This window comes from Olea europaea, chromosome 11, assembly GCF_002742605.1.
Source record: "Olea europaea var. sylvestris chromosome 11, O_europaea_v1, whole genome shotgun sequence".
In the NCBI taxonomy this organism is placed as follows: domain Eukaryota; kingdom Viridiplantae; phylum Streptophyta; class Magnoliopsida; order Lamiales; family Oleaceae; genus Olea; species Olea europaea.
The window spans coordinates 20862960-20883983 of NC_036247.1; the positions used below are offsets into that span (position 1 = coordinate 20862960).

The following is a 21024-nucleotide window of genomic DNA, read 5'->3' on the forward strand; positions in this document are numbered from 1 at the left end:
TTTTTTTTTTTTTTTTTTTTTTTTTTGGGTGTCGCTGTGGCAGCAGCATGCTATTCCATGAGCTTAGTTGATAGGATGAGTTTAGGGCTATTTCGTTTGGCGTTTGTGCTCTGGACATGATAGGGTGCCCAAAAGTTTGATACAGGCTGCAACTCTTGATAGACGAATGTACCTGCAAGGCTTCAAAAACATAAAAAGAAGCTGAAGTTTAGCTGTACGTGATTCTAAAAGAAATGTGTATAATTTTTCTTTTACCTGGAACTAATTAACTGTGTGTTTACTGTCAGGTGTGTTACTGCTAAGGGAGAAGAATCCGGTGATTGTGGGAAGTTTGCCAGGTACTATCGTTCCCTTTGCCCTGGCGAATGGGTGAGTTAATATGCTACTGGGTCGATTTCCTTAGACAATCATGGTCTTTAATTGGTGCAATATGATTTTAAAATTTTGGTTTTTTGGTGCTATGATAAATAAACACAAGTATTATCCCATATGCACACACAAACATAAATAACCCATGTTTCGCACTTCGTAGTTGGTCCTACTTATAACTGCATACATTTGTGTTTGACTATGCAGATCTCCTTTATAAGAAATTCAGAATTGCGTGTGTATGAACAAGTGAGATCATTTTTAAGATATCAAGTGATGAAGAAAAAATTATTTTATTTTTGACGTAATATATTTTTCTTGAAGCCCATTTAGCTCAATGCTTAGTTCAAAATATGGACCTTTTCTCTATATGATGATGAAAGACGAGTTATTTCCTTTTTCAATCTCTCGATCTCCACCCCCCCCCCCCCCACCCCCCCAACTTTTTGTTACATCAAAGAAAATGTTTACTGCCAAGGATCCTACTTTGTTTTAAGTTTTGAGATGGACTTCGTGCAAAACTCTTGAAGCCTAAAACTAAACGCATTGCAGGGCCATGAGAATCTCATGCGTTAATATCTTGGGGAGAAGTACTTATTAATTGTCAGATACAGAATTTGGTTATATTCATGTCAATGGCCGAACTTAAGGCATCAATTAGGTTCACATCAAGTTCAATGGTGACCTGTAAGGGTATCAAATGCGTTCTATTTTTCATACACACAATCTTCATCATTTTTTATTTAATACCTGGTCAAATATTAGCGCTTAATTGGTCTGTGAGAGTAATACAGCAATAAATGAATATTTGGTAATAAACTTATTGTTACACACACTGAAGCCTCCCCTATTTGTTATTACAGTATATTTCCTTTATATGCCATTGTTTGGTGGGAATTAAAATCAGATTTTTGGTAGAAATTGATGAAATGTGTGGTTCTTTGAAAAGTAGTGGGTCTCATAAATTGTTAACTCTGACTTGGATTAAAATCTTGATTTAAATTTTCACCAAACAGGGGCATATGTATTTTCTGTATTACTAACCCTTTTTTTTTTTAATAAATAAAAAGTAACTTTTTTTTGCACCATATCAGTATGTGTTATGATAAGATAAGGCACCGATCGGTGTTTATTAGGTGGTGGATGATTAACGAGATCTCATTCTACTGAAGCCATTTCCAGTGCTCCCAAGAAGATTTTACCCTTCAGCCTTTCTTCAAAGCTTTTAGAATGAGTAAATACCTAGACTCACTAAAGGGAAGAATTAATGGTAACTGCTGTGGAGATAGAGCTAGACATTGAATTTATACCTGGCAAAGTCGTGAACGAAAGTGCCTTTCGTATGCATTAATGCAAGGGCATGTGGACATGGATATGGGAGTTTGATGAAACGATTTGGTTTTGCGAGAAAGTAAAGGAAAACTTAGGCTATACTCAATGTCAATTATTTTCTTTGTACGTATAGGTTGAAAAATCCCATTTTCTTCTATTGACTCCAAAGCCCCGTGTTCCCGCAAACATCTATGTTCATCTTGGTAGGTGGTTATAGTGAGAAAGAACGAATAAACCTCCTTCATGTTCAATTACATTTTATAGATAAAAAGCTAGATGATAATAATAACAATCTTGCCAATTGTAATATAAATCATTTTTTCCTTCGACTACATATCTTGTAAAGCCAAACCATTTTGTCACACTCCCATATCCATGGCAACTTGCACTTGGTTCTCTAAATTTGTAGGGCACCCATGGCTAAATTGTGTGATGTAATTTGATGGATTTTGATTCTTATCTTTATCATTATAATAGTAATGTTCACATTTTTCTGTTCTGTTGCTATTTGATGTTCTGTGAACTTGTAAAATCAAGTGATTGAATCCATTCCCTATGGGCTATGCTTTAGCATGGTTATGATACTCCAGTAGTTTGCAGATGACTTGTCCTGATATGAATTTAAAACCATGACATGCTTTCAGTTAACAACTGAGTGGTCTACCAGTCGATCTTGTTGTTTATCCTTTGGCTGACTAATGTAAACGTTCGTTTGGTGCTACAATAGCACAAACAATTTTCTGCTATTACTTCTTTGCAGTCTGCAGCTTTTGTATCTGTTTATTTCTTTTTCTTTCTATTTTCCCCGTTTAGTTGAAAATTAATTGTTGATTTTCATTGACCTTTTTGGTTATTGCAGGTTGAGAAGTGGAACGAGCAGAGGGAGAATGGAACATTCCCAGGGCCTCTATAATACAAAACCATGTCAAGATTGGTTGTGCATTTTACCTTTTGGTTTGAAACTGTTATTATAAGTTATTAATTGATTAATAAGGCATTATTGCGAACATGTTATCGTTTAACTCTAATGCTTCATCGTTGCATATAAACATGTTGGCCAAGACGAACTTTTGAGGAGTTTCGTCTGTTAACCCGTACCATTTTTTGCTCGCTATTAAAAGCATTTGTGTTGATTTTAAATTTCTTGGCACTTTGGATATTATTCTCTTGTGCTGTTGAAAAAAGAATTAGGGTCCGTTTAATTACAAAGACGGAATTGAATTGAATTGAAAACAAATTCCAGGGAATTGAATTACTTAGAAATTGTTTTCCTGGGAATTGTAAATTATTGTGTTTGATTAATATAATTTTTCACGTGGAAAGTGTTGAAATAAAATTGTTTTTTAGTATTCTTTTGGCTTTGTTTTACATAAAAATTTTCGATTAAAGGAATATAATTTACTAGTATAAGGGATGGAATTTGTTTCAATTGTCAAGCAAAAATAAAAAAAAAAAATCAAGAAAATCATTTATCTTTTGGTATTTGTTTCACTTTGTTTTACATGGAAATTGTTAGTTAAAGAGAAATATTTTTTAAAAATAATTCTTAGAATTTATTTTCATTGTCAATGCAACAAAAAATAAATAAAAAATGAAAAAAGAATGCTACAGTAACCCGAAAAACGAATTCTTACGAGAATTTGAATTCCAAAAAAAGCTAGAAAATGCTGATGTGGTGACCAAAGGTGAAAAAAACGAATTCCTTGAAAATTTTTGTCAATTAAACAAGTCAAAAGTGGAAGTTAGAATTTATTTTTCATTTTCCTTAGAAAATAAGTGGCTATCAAACATAGCCTTATTATTTCTTGATGACAAAGAATGAAAACACCACTCAATGCGGAGAAGCTAAAATGTAAGTAAACCAAGTTTTAGTAAGAAGCATAGGAATACAATGTGATTAATTGGTTTTATTTTTTATGGAAAATATTATTTTTTTCCATCGAAGTTCTTACTTTAGGAGTGTTTGATTGGTATTTTTTTATGGAAAATATTTTTCAAAAGTTGGACATGTAATCATGTTTTCTTCAAAAAGAAGGAAAATATATTCTTTCGGGTGTAGGATTTTTATTTTTAAGGTAATTTGCACTTTTTTAAAATTCAACTTTATGGAAAAGTTTGACATTTCTAAATTAAAAATTAAGTTAATCAAAAATATTTAATCGACAATTTTCTTACAAATAAGTTTTAGACAATTTAATTGTGTATTACTTATTTTCTTTACATATGTTTCGCGCGGGTTAGTCGCTAACAATTAAAAGGGATCAGACGATTGTGTAAGAGACAAACCTCTTGAAACAAAGTCCCAAAAAGGGGTGTTCTTTTATTGGCGATGATTTTACAATTGAAAATCAAAAACAAAATGCCTCCAAGGGGCGCAAGCACACGAGTTACTGAAAAAAGTGTTTAAGTTTAAGTTAAGGAAATTAAAATTACATGTTCTCTGTTCGAGAGTTTTTGATTCGGTCCTTTACTCTATGTCTTTTCTCTCTTTTATACTCCATGGATGATCTTTTTTGTGATCAACCGCCTAAAAACTGCTTGATCGTTCTACAACTGCCCACTTTCCTCGTAATGGCCAGCTTGTCATGAAAACTGCCTTTTTTAACTGTTGTCATTACTCTTCGTAGTTCAACCGTATTCGATTGAATTGCTTGAATCGTGGAACGTGATAGGGCCACTTTAATAACTGCTTTGATAACTGCACTTCTTGATAACCACAACGCTTTATATTTGTTAAGACCTTGGGCGACTTGAAGGTTTGGGCGAGAATAGAGTAACGGCTCTGGACGATTGCATGGCACTCCATTCGCTCAGATTCTGGGCGACTTGCAAACTTGGGCGATGGCGTTACCGCGTTCTTGGGCCTCCCTATTTGGGCCTTCATATTGAATTGTTTGATTGAGTTTTGTTCATTGGGCTATCTGATTTGGGGATCCTCCAATTGGGCTTCATTCTTTGGGCCGTTCGATTTGAGCTGAATTTTTATGTGTCAACAATTACCCCCCAATATGGCAAAATTAATAATAATTATTAAATTTTGCTATATTCACTTTGTGTTTCCAGCGACATTCGAGATTTCCAAGAATTTCAATCATTGTTTTCTTCCATAACTTGAAAAGGTGCATCGTTTTGCAAACTCTTATAACCCCCAAACACGCCATTTCACTGCACCATTAAATCACGCCTCAATTTTTCGCGTCTCTCCCACGATTTACTGTTCATCTTTTGCTTCTCTGCTACGTAACTCTGAAAAACTTCGTTCCATCTCAAATGGCTACTTCACAATCTCAAGCTGGCGACTCCTTTAGTTTTGATGACTTTCAGAAACTTCTGAGTCGTCCATACATAACTCAGAGTTTTCTCGCGCCCGCCGATGTCGAATGCAATGAGTTCTACTTAGGTCCTTTCTTCAACAATGCAGAGGCAGTTGAACAAGCGGCGGTGGGTCAGCTGTTTCCTTGTACTCAAGGCCTTCCATTTCTAAACTCTCTGTCGCTGGGGCCACTTCGCGAAAGAGGTATTCGCACTTGGCCTAAATCTGATGTAGCTTTCTATAGGTGGCATGCTCGTCTTGTGGGCCATGGTCCTACTAAGCCACTTTTTGATAATGCTAGGATTTCTGATTTGTTAGAAATCTCTATTCGTCCCCCTACTTTTGATTCAACACTTTTTTCGATTGCTTTGAGTTTTTGGTCTTCCGAGTATAATACCTTTATTTTCCCTCTTGGCCCCATGTCTATTACTTTAAGGGATGTTGGGGCCCTAGTGAATCTACCACCTTTGGGCGATACCATTTTTCCTGGTATCTTGGTTTCTGGTGGCGCCCCAAAGTTTGGTAAACTGAATCTTATTCAAGCTTGCAAACCCTTTACAATCATTCGAGCGCTGAGCCTTCCCATACTGAGCGGGTGGCCTTTCTTCTAGTTTGTCTTTGTAAATATGTTTTGTGTGTGCCAAGCATAAAGCCCTCCCTAAGTTATTTACCCATAGCGCACGAATTGGCACGTGGCAGGCTTTTGAATTTATATTCTTTCTTTTTGGCTACCCTTTATAGAGGCATGGCCTCTCTTCAAACTTAATTGAAGAATGGTGTATCTCCCACTGGCAGTGGACCTCTTTGGTTCACTCAACTGTGGTTGAGATCCTATTTTCCATTGTTTGGTGCTCCATCAATTTCTCGTTCCTCTGCTAGCTGCAATGGGCTAGCCATTGAGCCCTTGGCTCTTGTAAATATGTCCAGAAGGGACTTTTTTCATTCTTTTATTCTTTGGATTCAATCTCTTCCTTTTTTCCTTTTCCTCCTTTTTTGACTCCAAATTATGTACATCCCCCTCCACTATAGATAGCGCGAGCACCTCCCCGCCCATTTGGATCCAGTTTTTAACCGGAAGGGAGCTATTTCATGATATTTTAACTGGGACCAATGCTAAGGCAGGGGTAGAAATTTATGCTCCCCAATTTTTTGCTCGCCAGCTTGGTTTTGGCCAAACTTGGCCTGTTCCTCCTTGCTATTCAAGGAATTTAATTGACCGTTTTCGTATTATTAATAAGGCGGAGGCAGAGGCTATAAATGCTCGCAATCTTCTCTTAACAAGCTATTTTTCATTAGCTCCCTTCAATTCTAGCCACGCCATCCATTCTCTTTTTAAACAGCTCTGGACGTAAGTGAAGAGCAGATTGTTTGCGACTGATGTCAATCGTGCCTTTCATCCACTGGACCAGCCAAGCATTTCTTCCCCTCCTCCTGTTTTAGTCACTCCTTTGTCCATCCGGAGTCCTTCTCTTTCTCGTCGCGCTAAACAGTCTGCTCGTCCATCTTCTTCTCTCCCTGCCAAGCCTACTACAACCAAGAGTGCCCCAAGCCGCAAACGGCCAGCCTCAGCATCTCCCATTCTGGAGGATGATGTTGATGATGATGATGATGATGATACTCCTCTTATCGTCAGGAGGAAGGTAATTAAATTGGTTTACTCACAAGCATATTTTTCCATATTTGAAACTTTTCTATGTGTTGATGACTTATTTGGATTCCTCAGAAATTTTCAGCTTCTCCTTTAAAAGCTTTGGCATCGGCATCTTCTGCTCCATCATCCTTTGCTGAGGCTGCTTCATCCAAACCGGTTGATGAGGGGACTACACTTAGAGAGACATTTTCCGTCCTAAAATCCTCATCACAACCCATGGATGAGCCACCTTCTTCCCAGGGCGTCAACCCCCCAAACATCGAAGCAGAAGGTAATTCAGTTTTTTGATGCCTTACCTTTGCTTGTGCTATTGGTTTCTGATTTGTTGCTCTTGAGTTCTGCAGATACTCCTATGAGTCTGTCTGTTGTGGCAACATCTTCTCGCTCAGACAAGGGGAAGTCCTCACGAATGGAGGAGTTATTAGTGGCAGGCTTGGCTGAGGACATGCCATCTTCCACGATTGTTGATAAGGTAATCTTTGCTTCAATTTTATTTCCATTTTGTTCGTTGTAGTGAGAATCTTCAATATTGGCAATTTTCTTTGCAGGATGCTGACAAGATTGTGCGTTCTATCCAAGACTTGTTCGCTTCCTGGGGGCAAGTCAAGACATCTCGCCCTACTCCATCTGATCGTCCTGCTGCTTCTTCAGAGGAAGATTTGAAGTTCCTCAAGCAGTCGATATTTGAGTACATGTCCTTCATGGATATGGACATTGGTAGGGCTAGTGCTGCCAGACATAATGATAAACTTGAGCATTTGAATGCGAAGTTGGAGCAAGCACTGACGCTTCCGTCGCTCAATCTTTCTGTCGATTTTAAAGCGACGTTGAAGGTTATCCACTCTGAGGTCCTTTCCTTGCTAGCCAAGAATGCTGAACTAAAGGCCAAAAGTACTCAATATCTTCGCGCCGTATCAGAAAAAGAGTCTCTGCGTCTGGAGATCAACAAGGCTGAGGATGAGTTGAAAGAGATCTCTTCCGAAGTCATGATTGAAGACTCTTTGATGGTTAGTTTGGCTGCTCAGATGAAGGAACTTCAAGCCAAAATGGACGACTGCAAGGCGAGAATAGCTGCTAAAAAGCTCAACGCCTCCCAGGGGATTGAGCGAACTAAGCAATTGGTTGAGCAATACAAGAAGTTGGAAGTTGATGATGATGTCGTGGCCGAATTGAACATCACTTCCTCTCGATAGAACAAGGATTGGGAAAAATTTAGGGAACGAATTCGTTCAGTGTGGGGTGGACTGTAATTAAGACATACGATGCCTTTTTCTTTTGTAATTTGATTTTCCCTTTGTAACTTTGTTCATCATTAATGAACATATATGTTAACTTCTTGTGTATTTATTTGACGTTTGTTTTTTAATCGTCAATTCTTCAAGCATTTAACTGCTTTGTGCTAAAAAAATCTTGCCCATTTTCTTTTGATATTTCCACCACTTTTCTCAAGACTTTGGGCTATTTAATTTCATTTACTAGGTAGAATGTGGCTGCTCATATTCTGTCTCTTCATCTCCACCCCCCTATAAATGCACATATGCTTCGCATTTTTCATTTTCCATCTTCGTCTTCATGTTCTTCTTCGAAACCAATTTGCTGCCATTGTTTGGCACTCTAACAATCAATCCGATCCGAAACCTTCGTCTTTCTATAAAAATGGATTGTTTAGTCCGCCCATTTTACTATTTGCCTTGATGTCACCTTTGGTGTGGGAGGTATATGAAATATTTTTTGGCCAGTAGCAAAGTTTTTACAATCGAAGTTCTTCCCATCGTCTCTTTGTCCTTTACAAGGAGTCGATGATAGAAGACAATTTTTGGGATGCTTGCAGGCCACCTTGCTTGCTGAGAGTGCTTCTCAACCTCTTTACCCGCCATTGCAGTGATGCATTTAGGAAGGTGGTGAGGCCAGTCCACCCTCTTACTCGGCGATCCCACCATTGCAGCGATGCATTTAGGAAGGCGGTTTGAAGCTAGTCCACCCTCTTACTCAGCGATCAACCGAGAGATTAGCCTACTTTTGATTGTAGTTTGTAGAGCATCCATTATTTGTATTTTTGTATCTTTGTAATGAACGTTTGATAATAAAGGACTTTATTTGAACGTATTTCGCTCTGACCTTGTTATCCTTAATCGTTCAACATATTTTGATTATACTTTTATCTGTTCACATTCCCATAAAGAAGGAACATATTTTTTCAAATATTTGCCGTTAATGAATCTCACGTGCTTGGTGCCATCTAAATCTTCCAAGTGATACGCCCTACTGGGTAACACACTGTTTATTTTGTATGGTCCTTCCCAATTGGGCGACCATTTTCCGTATTTTGGATCCTTGCTATCCAAAGGGAGTATCGTCTTCCAAACTAGTTCACCCAGGCTGAACGACTTGGCTATGACTTTTTTATTGTAAAACTTAGCCATTCTTTGTTTTTGAACTTGCAATCTATCTAAGACGTCCAACTTTAATTCGTCTAACCCCAATAAATTTTGAACTAGTGATTCGGCATACTTATCATCATTCAACTTATGTTGCAAGCACACTCTAATTGATTGTACGTTGATTTCCATAGGCAAAACGGTCTCCTGCCCATAAACAAGTTGGAAAGGAGTAACTTTGGTACTTGACCGAGGTGATGTTCTATAAGCCCATAAGGCCTTGTTCAGACATTCGTGCCAATTTCTGGCATTTCATCTATCATCTCTCTGATGATATTTTTTAGAATCTTATTAGAAGATTCCGCTTGTCCGTTGGATTGAGCGTAGTATGGTGTGGAGTTTACTAATTTAACCCCAAACTCGCTCAAAAATTTGTTCACTTGATCCCCATTCAAAGATGTTTCGTGATCTACCATTAACGTTTGTGGAATTTCAAACCTATAAATGATGTGATCAATGATAAACTCTATAACATTTTTCTGGGTGATCTCTTTAAAAGGTACCGCTTCTACCCATTTGGTGAAATAGTCGGTTGCAACCATAACAAAAGTATGTTGCTTGGACGATGGGGGATAAATCTTCCCTATCAGGTCTATCGCCCAACCCTTGAACGGCCAAGGTTTAATAATAGGTGCTATCTCTCATGCTGGCGCCATTTGTTTTGGACCATACTTTTGGCATGCTAAACAACTCTTTACATACTAAACGCATAATTCTCCCATCTTTGGCAAAAAATATCCACTCCTAATAATTAACCATCTCATCCTTTAGCCAGCTTGATGAGCTCCACATATTCCTTTGTGCACCTCAGCCATGATCGTCTTGGCTTCTTGCAAACTTACACACTTTAGTAATACACCATCAGAGCGTTTCTTAAACAACTCTTCATCTAATAGTGTATAGTTCAGCAAACACAGCTTCATTCTCCTACTAATCCCTCCATTAGGCTCCTTAAGGAACCTTTTAATATCTGTTCTCCAATCTATTGCATCTTCATCTTGTATGCAGTGAAGTTCAATCTTTCTCACCCTTCTTTGAGTCATGGGCAATATGATTTCATACTCACAAGTAGACTTCCAATTCAAAACCTTTAAGTATCCTGAGGCCATTTGGGTTAACTCATTTGCTACGTCATTATATATCCTATTAACGCATTGAAATTCTACTTGGTCGAATTTTTCCAACAACTCTTGGGCGATCTCATATTGACTTATAATGGAATCACTTTGGCATTTAAAATCACCAATCAATTGGTGGATTACCAATTGAGAATCGCCTCTAACGATCACATTTCTTACTCCCATATCTATCATTAGTTCTAGACCTACAATTAAGGCTTCATATTCGGCCTGATTGTTGGTGCACATTCTGTCTAAAGTGAATGCGAACTTATAGCAAATCCCTAAAAGATTAATCAATGCTACTCCTACTCCTGCACTTTTAGAGATTTTTAACCCATCGAAATATAACACTCAAGGTTTTAACTCGAACGAATTGATTTCTAGTTCAATTGCTTCAGGCATGTCAAGGCATGGATGATCGGTTGGAAAATTAGCCAAAGCCTGATTTTTGACTGCCTTTTGAGGTATATATTGTATCTCGAATTCTGATAAAGCAAGTGTCCAAAGGCCTACCCTTTGGTGTAAAATAGGGCGCGGAACATATACTTAACTAAATTTACTTTAGAAATTAAATAAACGGTTACGGGCCGTAAATAAGCCCTTAATTTTGTACATGTGAAATACAATGTCAGACATAATTTTTCGATAGCAGAGTAATTACATTTACATTTCGTTAACCGTCTACTTAAGTAGTAAATTGCCCTTTCTTCACCAAATTGGTCTTCCTGTGCGACCATTCCAGCTATTGATTCTTTTTCAGCCGATACATACACTTTCATTGGCCGTCCTTGGATTGGTGACACCAACACTGGTGGATTTGATAAATATGTCTTCAGGCATTCAAAAGCCTTTTGATCTTCTTCTTTCCAGACGAATTCGTCCTGATTTTTCAGCTTTAAAAGTGGCGAAAAAACTTTAGTTCGCCCTGCACAGTTAGAAATAAGCGTCTTAAAAAATTTACTTGGCCTAGAAACCTTTGCAATTCTTTTTTGTTGCTAGGTGGTTTGGCCTCTAAAATGGCCTTCGCTTTATTTTTATCAAGTTCAATCCCTCTCTTGTGTACTAAAAAACCAAGAAAATTCCCTGCATTAACACCAAATGCACACTTCAAGGGATTCAACTTTAACTTATATTGCTTCATTCGCTCAAACGAACATCTTAACTGTTCGAAATGGTCCTCTTTTTTAATAGACTTGACTACTATGTCATCTACATACACTTTAACAAACTTGCCTATCATATCATGAAAGATTAAATTCATTGCCCTTTGATAAGTTGCCCCTGCATTTTTTAGGCCGAAAGGCATAACCACCCATTCAAAACATCCTAGAGACCCAGGGCATCTAAAGACAGTTTTGTGTATATCTTCTTCAGCTATATAGATTTGATTGTATCCTGAATACCCATCCATGAAAGAATACATGACATGTCCGGCAGTCGAGTCTACTAAAGAATCCACCGTGGGCATTGGATACTCATCTTTGGGTGTAGCTATGTTTAAATTCCTAAAGTCTATACACACCCTTAGTTTACCATTCTTTTTTAGTACTGGCACGATATTGGACAACCATTCGACATATCTAGCTGTTCTAATAAAACCTGCTTTCAGTAATCGCTCTATCTCTTTCTTGATTTCAGGGAGTACATTGGGAGCAAAACGTCTAGAAAGCTGCCAATGAGGTTTAAAGTTAGGCTTAGTTGGTAACCTATGTTCCACCAAGTCTCTATCTAAACCAGACATTTGTTCATATTCCCAAGCAAAACAATCTTTGTACTTTTTTAGCAAAGCGATTAATTTATTACTAATCTCATGATCGAGCATCTGGCTGATGAATGTTGGACGATCTTCTCCTTCATTGCCAATATTTACTTTGATCAGAGGGTCTTGTGCTTGAGCGTATCCAAGTTTGACGATCCGCATCACTTCGTTGTCCAGTTCCCTTGTAAGTACTTCCTCTTCTAAACAGTCCACCTTGTTGACTTCTCGGCCAATGCTTTGTTCTAACTCGAATACTGCCAATTTGTCCTTCAGCACTTTTAGGGCTGTCTCTTCTTTCGCCTTGTCATTGCATTCCTTATTGAAAGCCATTAATCTGACTTTGAAGGCCTGAATGTCGGCCATTTGCTTTTGTAACTTAGAATCCATTCAAGACTCCTTGATTATTCTTTTGCTAATTACTAGCTCTTCTAGGGCCACTATATTTGGCCTCATCTGTTTGAACATTTCAGTGAGTGCGTCCACTGAGAATGGTTCTTCGCTTTGCGCGATAATTTGAGTTTCTTCCCCATCTTGTACTATCCTGACAGGTCCATAGTTTCCTTCGTACATGAACTTTTCCACCGAGTTTGCTTCTGCGACAAAAGGCCTATGATCGGCCTGTACCACCTCTACTTCGCCTTTGTTATTCCAAAAGATCAGGCATTGATGGAGCGACGAGGGTATACAGCGACTTTCGTGTATCCAATCTCTTCCTAGTAGCACATTGTAACTAGTAGGACCATCTATTACAAAGAAGACAGTGGTCCTAGTAGTCGTCCCTATAGTTATGTCCAATGACATAACTCCCTTAGTTGAAGTTGCTCCTTCATTGAAGCTCGTGAGGATGACTTCTGTAGGAATCATGTCACCCTCTGTCTTTGCGAACTTCCTCATCATCCTAGATGGAATGATGTTTATAGCTGCTCCATGGTCAACAAGCACTTTTGCTACTAGGACGCCGTTAACTAGAGCTCTAACGTATAATGGCCTCAAGTGTTTAGTCATTTTCATGGCTAGCCGTTTAAAAATAACCTTTTCGGCAACCCCTATTTCTACTTCCTGCTTGTTTTCTGTCGAATTATCCCCCTGTGATAAGTCGACGTGCAGTATATCGCACTGATCCTCTGTCTCCTGAACTTCCTTCTTACTTTTTTCTAATGCTTCCTCATCAGTTACCCAGCCTGTGGGAGGGGACATTATTCTTGGAGGTGACCCATACTTTTCAGAGCGAGAGACTCTCTTCTTCCTTTTGGGTGTCCCATATAGTACGTAGAAATCGAAAGGACGTCCAGATGGTTCTCCCAACAAGTCTATTTCGCAAACTCCCTTTCGATGTAGTTGCTTCAACAGAGTATTGCGCGATACTCCTCTCTTTCTTCCTTCCGCTTCTAGGTCGATTTCTTCTTCAATGTCTGTCATCCCGTCGTCCTCTTCATCATTGCAGGCCTCTCTAGAAGTCTGGCCTTTTTCACATTCCAGCACACAAACTTCTCCTTCATTGTTCTCCCTCTCTTTTTCTTTTTCTTTATTCTTGAATTCATTGACTAATAAGTAATTATTGGCCACAACAGGAGGCAACGTACCGAATTGGATAGTAAGGGGCTGATCTGGATCTTCTCCATCCCTTCTGTCTCGCTCAAACTTTGATCTCCCAGAAGAAGTTTCTAGCAGTTCCTTCATTGATTCATCTGTACCGGTCTCTTCACTATCTTTGAGGACATTTTGATTGGCTACTTTGAGTAGTTTAGACGCTTTAGGATGTGGCACTCCCTGTTGCTGCCTCATAATCCGTCCATAATTTCGTTGGAAACGCCTTTGTTGGGTTCTAGTAATCTCATCGAAGAGTATTGCCCTTCCTGCATTATACTGGAATGAATGCCATACATTTGGCCAGCGAGGTTGCAGCCTGAATGTTCTTCCATTATCTGCTGGCCTGAACTGCCTCTCAAAAGGGTGTCCTCTATAGAATGATGTACATCGCCCTCTACCAGGCTGAGTGTTTAGGAAGAAGGTAGGGCGATGAGGATGCTGCCATATCCCTGGTTTCTCCGTGTTGCCATGCATTTCTCTTTTACATCTTGCATACAGGACGTCTTCGTTCTTTTTTGACTCTTTCCCATTTATTCGTTCAAAGACACTGGGTTGTGGTCTAGGATCCCCTTCTCCATCATCTACGACCAACTTGAATTTTGGCAACTTGTTTTTGAATCCAGATGTCACCATGTTCACTCCAAGTGGCTGTGGAAAAGGATTTTCATCCACTGCCATCTTCTTCTTATCGTCGAACGTAATTCGTCCTGATTCAATGGCATCCTGCAATACATGATGAAAAACCAAGCAATTGTTAGTCAAATGTGACCATGCATTATGCCACTTACAATATTTTTTACCCTTAATTTGTTCAGGGTTTGGCAATTTGTGCTTATCGCTCAACTTTATCTGCTTATCCCTATATAATTTATCAATTATAAGGTCAGCCTTGGTTACATCGAACGAGAACGTTCTAGCCTTTATGATTCCATCTTTTATGGGCTCATCTTTGTCCGATGGTCTAGGCTTGGCCATTATGGGACAAGTATACGTATCTCCTTTGACCGATTCGGCCAAACACATTTCGGCCTGGTCGTATGACTCGTCACTGATGGTATGAACATAAAAATTTGGGTCTTTGTAATAAGTCCCTTTACTAGAATTTTTCATCTGTTCTTCCTCTCTTATCAGTCGTTCATACCTAATCACATTCGCACTCAACTGGAAAAGGTCAGGAAATTCCTTGTCCTGGAATTTCTTTTTTAAATCAAAGCTCAAACAGCCCTGAGCGACTTTGACAAATTCTTTTTCAGGCAGAGGTACAAAACATTTGCTTCTTGCTGTCTTGAACCTTTGGAGAAAACTTTCTGCCCATTCGTCTGGCATTTGACGTAGATTCGCCAAATCTGCCAAAGTGACTTCAGACTCAGTTTTATGAAATTGAGTGTAAAATAACTGTTCCAATTGTTGCCATGTTTGAATAGAGTTCGCTGGCAAGTTGATGAACCAGGAGAAAGTTATTCCTGTTAACGAACTAGGGAAAAGCCTCATTTTATGGTAATCGGTTATATCACCACTTTGCAATGTGAATCGCCCTATGTGTTCTAGAGTAGACACCTCTCCTAAACTGGTAAACAGTGAGAATTCTGGCACTTTGTACCCTCTTGGCCATGGATATGCTTGGTCTACCCAATCAGGATATGGCTTTGTGTAAGTCGGCCTAATGACGGGACACACCCTAAAAGCCATCTGATCCTGTACGATTTCCATAATCTGATTCCTCAACATGACGTTGGGATCATATGGAATTCCTATAGGCTGGTTAACCGGTTGATTTGCATGAGGCCTGATATTTGGTCCTTGATTGGCAACAAAATTACCATGATTAGGACCATTACCATTAGCCTGAACATCTATTCCCTCATTAACACGTGGAGTATTCTGTCCATTGTTTAAGACATTATCTCTTATGTTTGGATTACCCCCCAAGTTAGGCATACTACTACCATTGTTCTGATTTGGCACTGCAGTACCCCCTTGGTTTGAAGTAGAGGGACCAGAAAGTGGTTCTATCCCTTGATTCGGATTTAGGACTGAGGGATTATGTCCCACAATTGTCCTAATTTGAAAGTGATTTGCAAGAGGTATAACCGGTTGACATATTTGGCCTACTAACTTATTCATTGTTTCGTTCAAAGTGTTTAGTTGTTTGGCCATATTGTCATAGTGTGCATTCCCATTTTGGGTAAATCTTTCCATATTATGAATACTTCGAAGATTTACCTGTTCAACAATGTCTTGTGTGAGTTCTCCAAGTAATGCACGCATGGTTCGAGAACTCAACTCCGTCATTGGTTCGTAATGACTGTTACTGCTCTGATTCTGTCCATCTGTTCGTGGAGAGGCATGCTGCTCCTCATATCACTCGATCACAGACTGGACTCCTCCCTGACTTGCTGTTTCCTTATCGGATCTCTGAGGCATATTGTTTCATCTTTTGTACTTTCAACACCAAACACCACTGTTCCACTGGGCGTGCCAAATTATTTTGCGCGGGTTAGTCGCTAACAATTAAAAGGGATCAGACGATTGTGTAAGGGACAAACCTCTTGAAACAAAGTCTCAAAAAGGGGTGTTCTTTTATTGGCGATGACTTTACAATTGGAAATCAAAAACAAAATGCCTCCAAGGGGCGCAAACACACGAGTTACTGAAAAAAGTGTTTAAGTCTAAGCTAAGGAAATTAAAATTACATGTTCTCTGTTCGAGAGTTTTTGATTTGGTCATTTACTCTATGTCTTTTCTCCCTTTTATACTCCATGGATGATCTTTTTTGTAATCAATTGTCTAAAAACTGCTTGATCGTTCTGCAACTGCCCACTTTCCTCGTAATGGCCAGCTTGTCATGAAAACTGCCTTTTTTAACTGCTGCCATTACTCTTCGTAGTTCAACCGTTTTCGATTGAATTCCTTGAATCGTGGAATGTGATAGGGCTGCTTTAATAACTGCTTTGATAACTGCACTTCTTAATAACCACAACGCTTTATGTTTGTTAAGACCTTGGGCGACTTGAAGGTTTGGGCGAGAATAGAGTAACGGCTCTGGGCGACTGCATGGCACTCCATTCGCTCAGATTCTGGGCTACTTGCAAACTTAGGCGATGGCGTTACCGCGTTCTTGGGCCTCCCTATCTGGGCCTTCATATTGAATTGTTTGATTGAGATTCGTTCTTTGGGCTATCTGATTTGGGGATTCTCCAATTGGACTTCATTCCTTGGACCGTTCAATTTGGGCTGAATTTTTATGTGTCAACAACATACAAATTTTATGCATGCAATTAAACACACTAAGATTGAAATTATAACAAGTATAAGGTTCTTATGCACCGTGGTATGTTCTCTTCAGCTTGACTCGTAGACCCCAAACTGTTTAGTGCTTAGGGTATGATGCTTGCCTTGTCAATGGCCAGTTTCAATACGAAAATAGTCATAATCCTCTTTCGATCACTCATTTCATTATTTATTTATTTATTTATTTATTTATTATTATTATTATTATTATTATTACATAAATATATTAAAAATCTTATCTATAATCAAACCAAATCAAACAAGTTTATATTATCAAAAAAATTATTTGTACAATTGTGACTGACAATATTGAAATTGTCAAAATTTGGACCATTGATTTAAAAAAGGGTCTTAAAATGAATAAAAGTTCTTAGCAAGAAAAGTTTTGACATGTTGGTTGACGTATCTTACATGCAATGGGACCTATGTGGGATTCGTTTGAATAAAAAATGTCAAAAATGTACACCCACCCCATCCTATTGTGAGCATCTATCAAGAAGGGTGTTCATCAAGATAGTTTAGCTTTTTTAAAATAGATGAATGTGATATTATCAAACGTGCGTTTATCAACTAAAATTGTAAAAAAATATTATATAGATAGCATGATTATTATATTATATAGTAGTGTGATGCAGTGGCTAACATAATCAATTCACATTGAAAACTTAAGCAAAGAACACAAACAAATTAAGAGGGTGTTTGGTAGGGATTAAAATTAGATTTTTTTAGTAGATTATGATAGAAATTTTTGAAATGTGATTGAAAAGTTATGGGCTTATAAAAGATGTGATTAATATTAATTGTTTTACTTTGACTTAAATTAAAATCAAATTTAATACGTACCAAACGAGTTTGAAATTAAAATAAGCAGTTGACTGACGTTCTACTTTCTGCAACACCGTATTTGCACCGCTGTAACTATTCTCATTTTTCCATGGACTTTGTTTGGCGTACAAGAAACCCTTTGAAACTCCTTTCAATTGTTCCATGAAGTAAACAATTTACATAAATTAAACCCTTTGGCTGTATTTTTATATATATAATTTTTTGAGTAATGAAAGTAGAATAACTGTGAATTTATGAATGGAAATCATGGAGCGATTGGATATACATTTTTTTATATAATAATTTTTTAATAAAATATCAATAAATTTATTATACACGAAATGGATGTTAGAAGACAAATTTTCCAAAAGAAATTAAGATCATACTGGAATTGATAAGATAAAAATTATAATCATAACATAATATATAGAAATAATTTGAAATGACATTAAATTAAAAATAGGTGTAAGAAGTAGTAGTTAAGCTCATGTCATCTTTTACATTTACTTAACGACGAGCTCCTATCAATGATATTAAGAAAGTTATATTAGTCCCCACGGCACATCTCCAAGTGGTGAAAGGGGAGGGTGGAGAAATTTAACTTTACTTGAGGCTGTCGCGTCAAGGGTTCGAATCCTGAAATATGGATTTGGCTCTTGGGTAAGTGCAAGTGTACAAGCAGCCTTCCACGCTGTACCCTTGGAGGCATAACCTGCGATTTACCTCCCTCACGATACTCCAGGGCAGGGGCGGTGGAGGACCCTCAAGGTTGGAGTTCAACATTTTTTTTTAAAGAAAGTTATATTATAATTATAATTACCTGATTAGATCAGACTGCCCACTTTACAATTTTAGCGAAATTTGAGAATATAAAGCTCAATCAAATACGACTTTAGTGAAAAAACCAATTTATTTTCCTCAAATTCCTTAATAAGTAGAATATGAAAGGGAAATAATTTATTTTCCTCAAAACCTATATAATAAGGGCCTGTTTGGGCCCGATTTTTTCCCAAAAAAAATTGATTTTTTGATCGTTATTTTACTATTCCAGTCATCATATTTGACTTCTTCTCTTACAGGTGGACCCCACTTTTCTCTTAACGGTCCAAAAATCAATTCTTAAAATTACTCCCAAACAGGTTCTAAGTAGATGAAAGGGAAAACGAAAAAAAAAAAAAATTAATAATAATAAAAAAAATCCGTCCGTCACCGCCAACGCATCAACTGGGACACCACGTTTTCCCACTCTACCATCAGAAAGCGAGTGGACTTTTCAACTGTAATCTCCACGCGTCATCTGGTGATTCCCATCATAGGAGGTGGCATATGGCTCTCAAAACAAGCCAACACAGAGTGCGAGCGGTTTCTTGACAAACCCGTAATCGCTTTGGGAGTGTTTATTCTGCTTGTTTCTTTGGCAGGTTTAGTGGGATCATGCTGCAGAATTACATGGCTTTTATGGGTTTATCTCCTTGTCATGTTCTTGTTGATTGTCTTGCTATTTTGCTTCACAATCTTTGCTTTTGTGGTTACAAATAAAGGGGCCGGAGAGTCCTTATCTGATAAAGGCTACAAAGAATACAGGCTTGGAGATTACTCTAATTGGCTGCAGAAACGGGTCAACAGTGACAAGAATTGGAATAAGATTAGGAGTTGTTTGCAAGACAGTAAGATTTGCCAGAGGCTGCTGGATGATGGCTCCTCCACCAGAGTTGAAGATTTTTACAGGGAACGCCTCTCTGCTCTTCAGGTAAATACAGCATACATAAGTTTTGCATTATTTGGTTCTTGGAAATTCATTGTAAACAAGAAAACTTAAGATCCTTCTCTTAATTATATGCAATAAATCTAATTGCTTTTAAAAGTTGATGGGGGATCTGATCTCTTTTTGAGCGAATAAGGAATAAATATCTCTTTGTTTGACATATTCTTATACCATAGAGGTTTGGGTCACGACACCACTCACAAACTTTATTTATTTATTATTTCCTTTGATACTTCTTCCAACACGTTTCTCACATGTTCTCCTCAATTCATTGTCTTTTATGAATTATTCTTTTCCTTCAAACCTCTGAGTGAGTTATAGCAAAGTGTTAGTGATTTGAGCAACAATAATAACGATGAAGAATATGAAATCGACAAAGAAATGTAATCTTACCCCTGTTTGAGCCACATTTTTACCTCATTAAAATAAAAAATATGATTATTATCCATCACATTAAGCCATTATTTTTGAATTTCTATCTCTGATATGAGGTCCATAACGGCTCTATTTTTCATTCTCATTTTCATTATAATGTGGCTCAAACAGACTCTTAATGTCAAACAGAACTTCAGTGTACATATCTATTAGTATACTTCTGATGGTTCAACTTTTATATAAGCTGTGACAATTATTTTCTTGTACGTCCATTCCCTCTCTAATATAATATTCTAATCATGTTCGCTAGTTAGCTGATCTTGGATTTGCCATCCAGTTTCTTTCGTTTTCGTATTCGAAAACCCAACTTCTCTATCAAACTTACTAATACTGCTCTTGTATCATTTCTTCAGTCTGGTTGCTGTAAACCATCAAACGACTGCAACTTCCAGTATGTTAGCCCGACCAACTGGACTAGGACCTCTCAATCGTCGTCAACGAATTCCGACTGCGCTAAGTGGAGCAATGACCCTAATGCTTTGTGCTATAGCTGCCAATCATGCAAGGCGGGGTTGCTGGATAACATCAAGAGAGACTGGAAGAGGGTGGCCGTCATCAACATCATATTCCTAGTCTTTCTCATAATCGTCTACTCCGTTGGATGCTGCGCTATTAGAAACAATCGGGAGGACAACGGATGGAAACGATATCCTTGAATGTGTCCATAAGATTCTGGCTTGAGTAGATATTTAGTAGTATCGGAACTGATCTCCTGCGTACACTGTGCAGGAAATATCTCCTGTTAGTAGTACATCTCTAATTATTTCTGGTGTTTGTAGCATTGTCCTAAAGGTTTATTAGGTTTATGGTACACTGTTTTCATTTTGTTTTTCAGACCTTATATATCTTGATTTTCTATGTATGGCCCCGTTTCGTACACATTAATGTAAAAATGAAAATAAAAAATATAGTCGTTATGAATTCAAAACAAGAAATAGAAAGTCAAATATGATGACTTGATGCGATTGATAATAATCATATTTTTTATTTTAATGGACAAATAATGAAAAACAAACGGTAGCATTTCCCCTACAAGTTTGTCATTGTACGTACAGAAGTTCGTGCTAATTTAGTGACGGTAAATTTTATTCAATATTCCTTATCAAACATACGAGTAAGTAGTTAAGCTTAAAAT

General features: G+C 37.9%; 2 protein-coding genes across 2 annotated transcripts in view; both read left to right on the forward strand.

The window, feature by feature from the left end:
• LOC111403729 (cytochrome c oxidase subunit 6b-2-like) overlaps positions 1-2860 on the forward strand; it is a 6983-nt gene extending 4123 nt beyond the window's left edge. The window contains exons 3-4 of the mRNA XM_023032337.1: positions 288-369; positions 2561-2860. Coding sequence (XP_022888105.1) covers positions 288-369; positions 2561-2614 — 136 coding nt within the window. The 3' untranslated portion in view covers positions 2615-2860. The remainder of the gene's footprint in view (positions 1-287; positions 370-2560) is intronic.
• A 16131-nt stretch (positions 2861-18991) lies between these two features.
• LOC111403730 (tetraspanin-8-like) lies at positions 18992-20768 on the forward strand. The gene is made up of 2 exons (XM_023032338.1): positions 18992-19439; positions 20243-20768. The coding sequence occupies exons 1-2, from the start codon at positions 19167-19169 to the stop codon at positions 20543-20545; spliced, it is 576 nt and encodes a 191-aa protein (XP_022888106.1). The 5' UTR covers positions 18992-19166; the 3' UTR covers positions 20546-20768.
• The last annotated feature ends 256 nt before the right edge of the window (positions 20769-21024 follow it).

Bases quoted from the DNA above. Each gene is read 5' to 3' on its own strand.
- LOC111403730 (XM_023032338.1), top strand. From the start codon at position 19,167: ATGTTCTTGTTGATTGTCTTGCTATTTTGCTTCACAATCTTTGCTTTT. The intron at 19,440-20,242 runs GTAAATACAGCA...TCATTTCTTCAG, and splicing joins AACGCCTCTCTGCTCTTCAG to TCTGGTTGCTGTAAACCATC.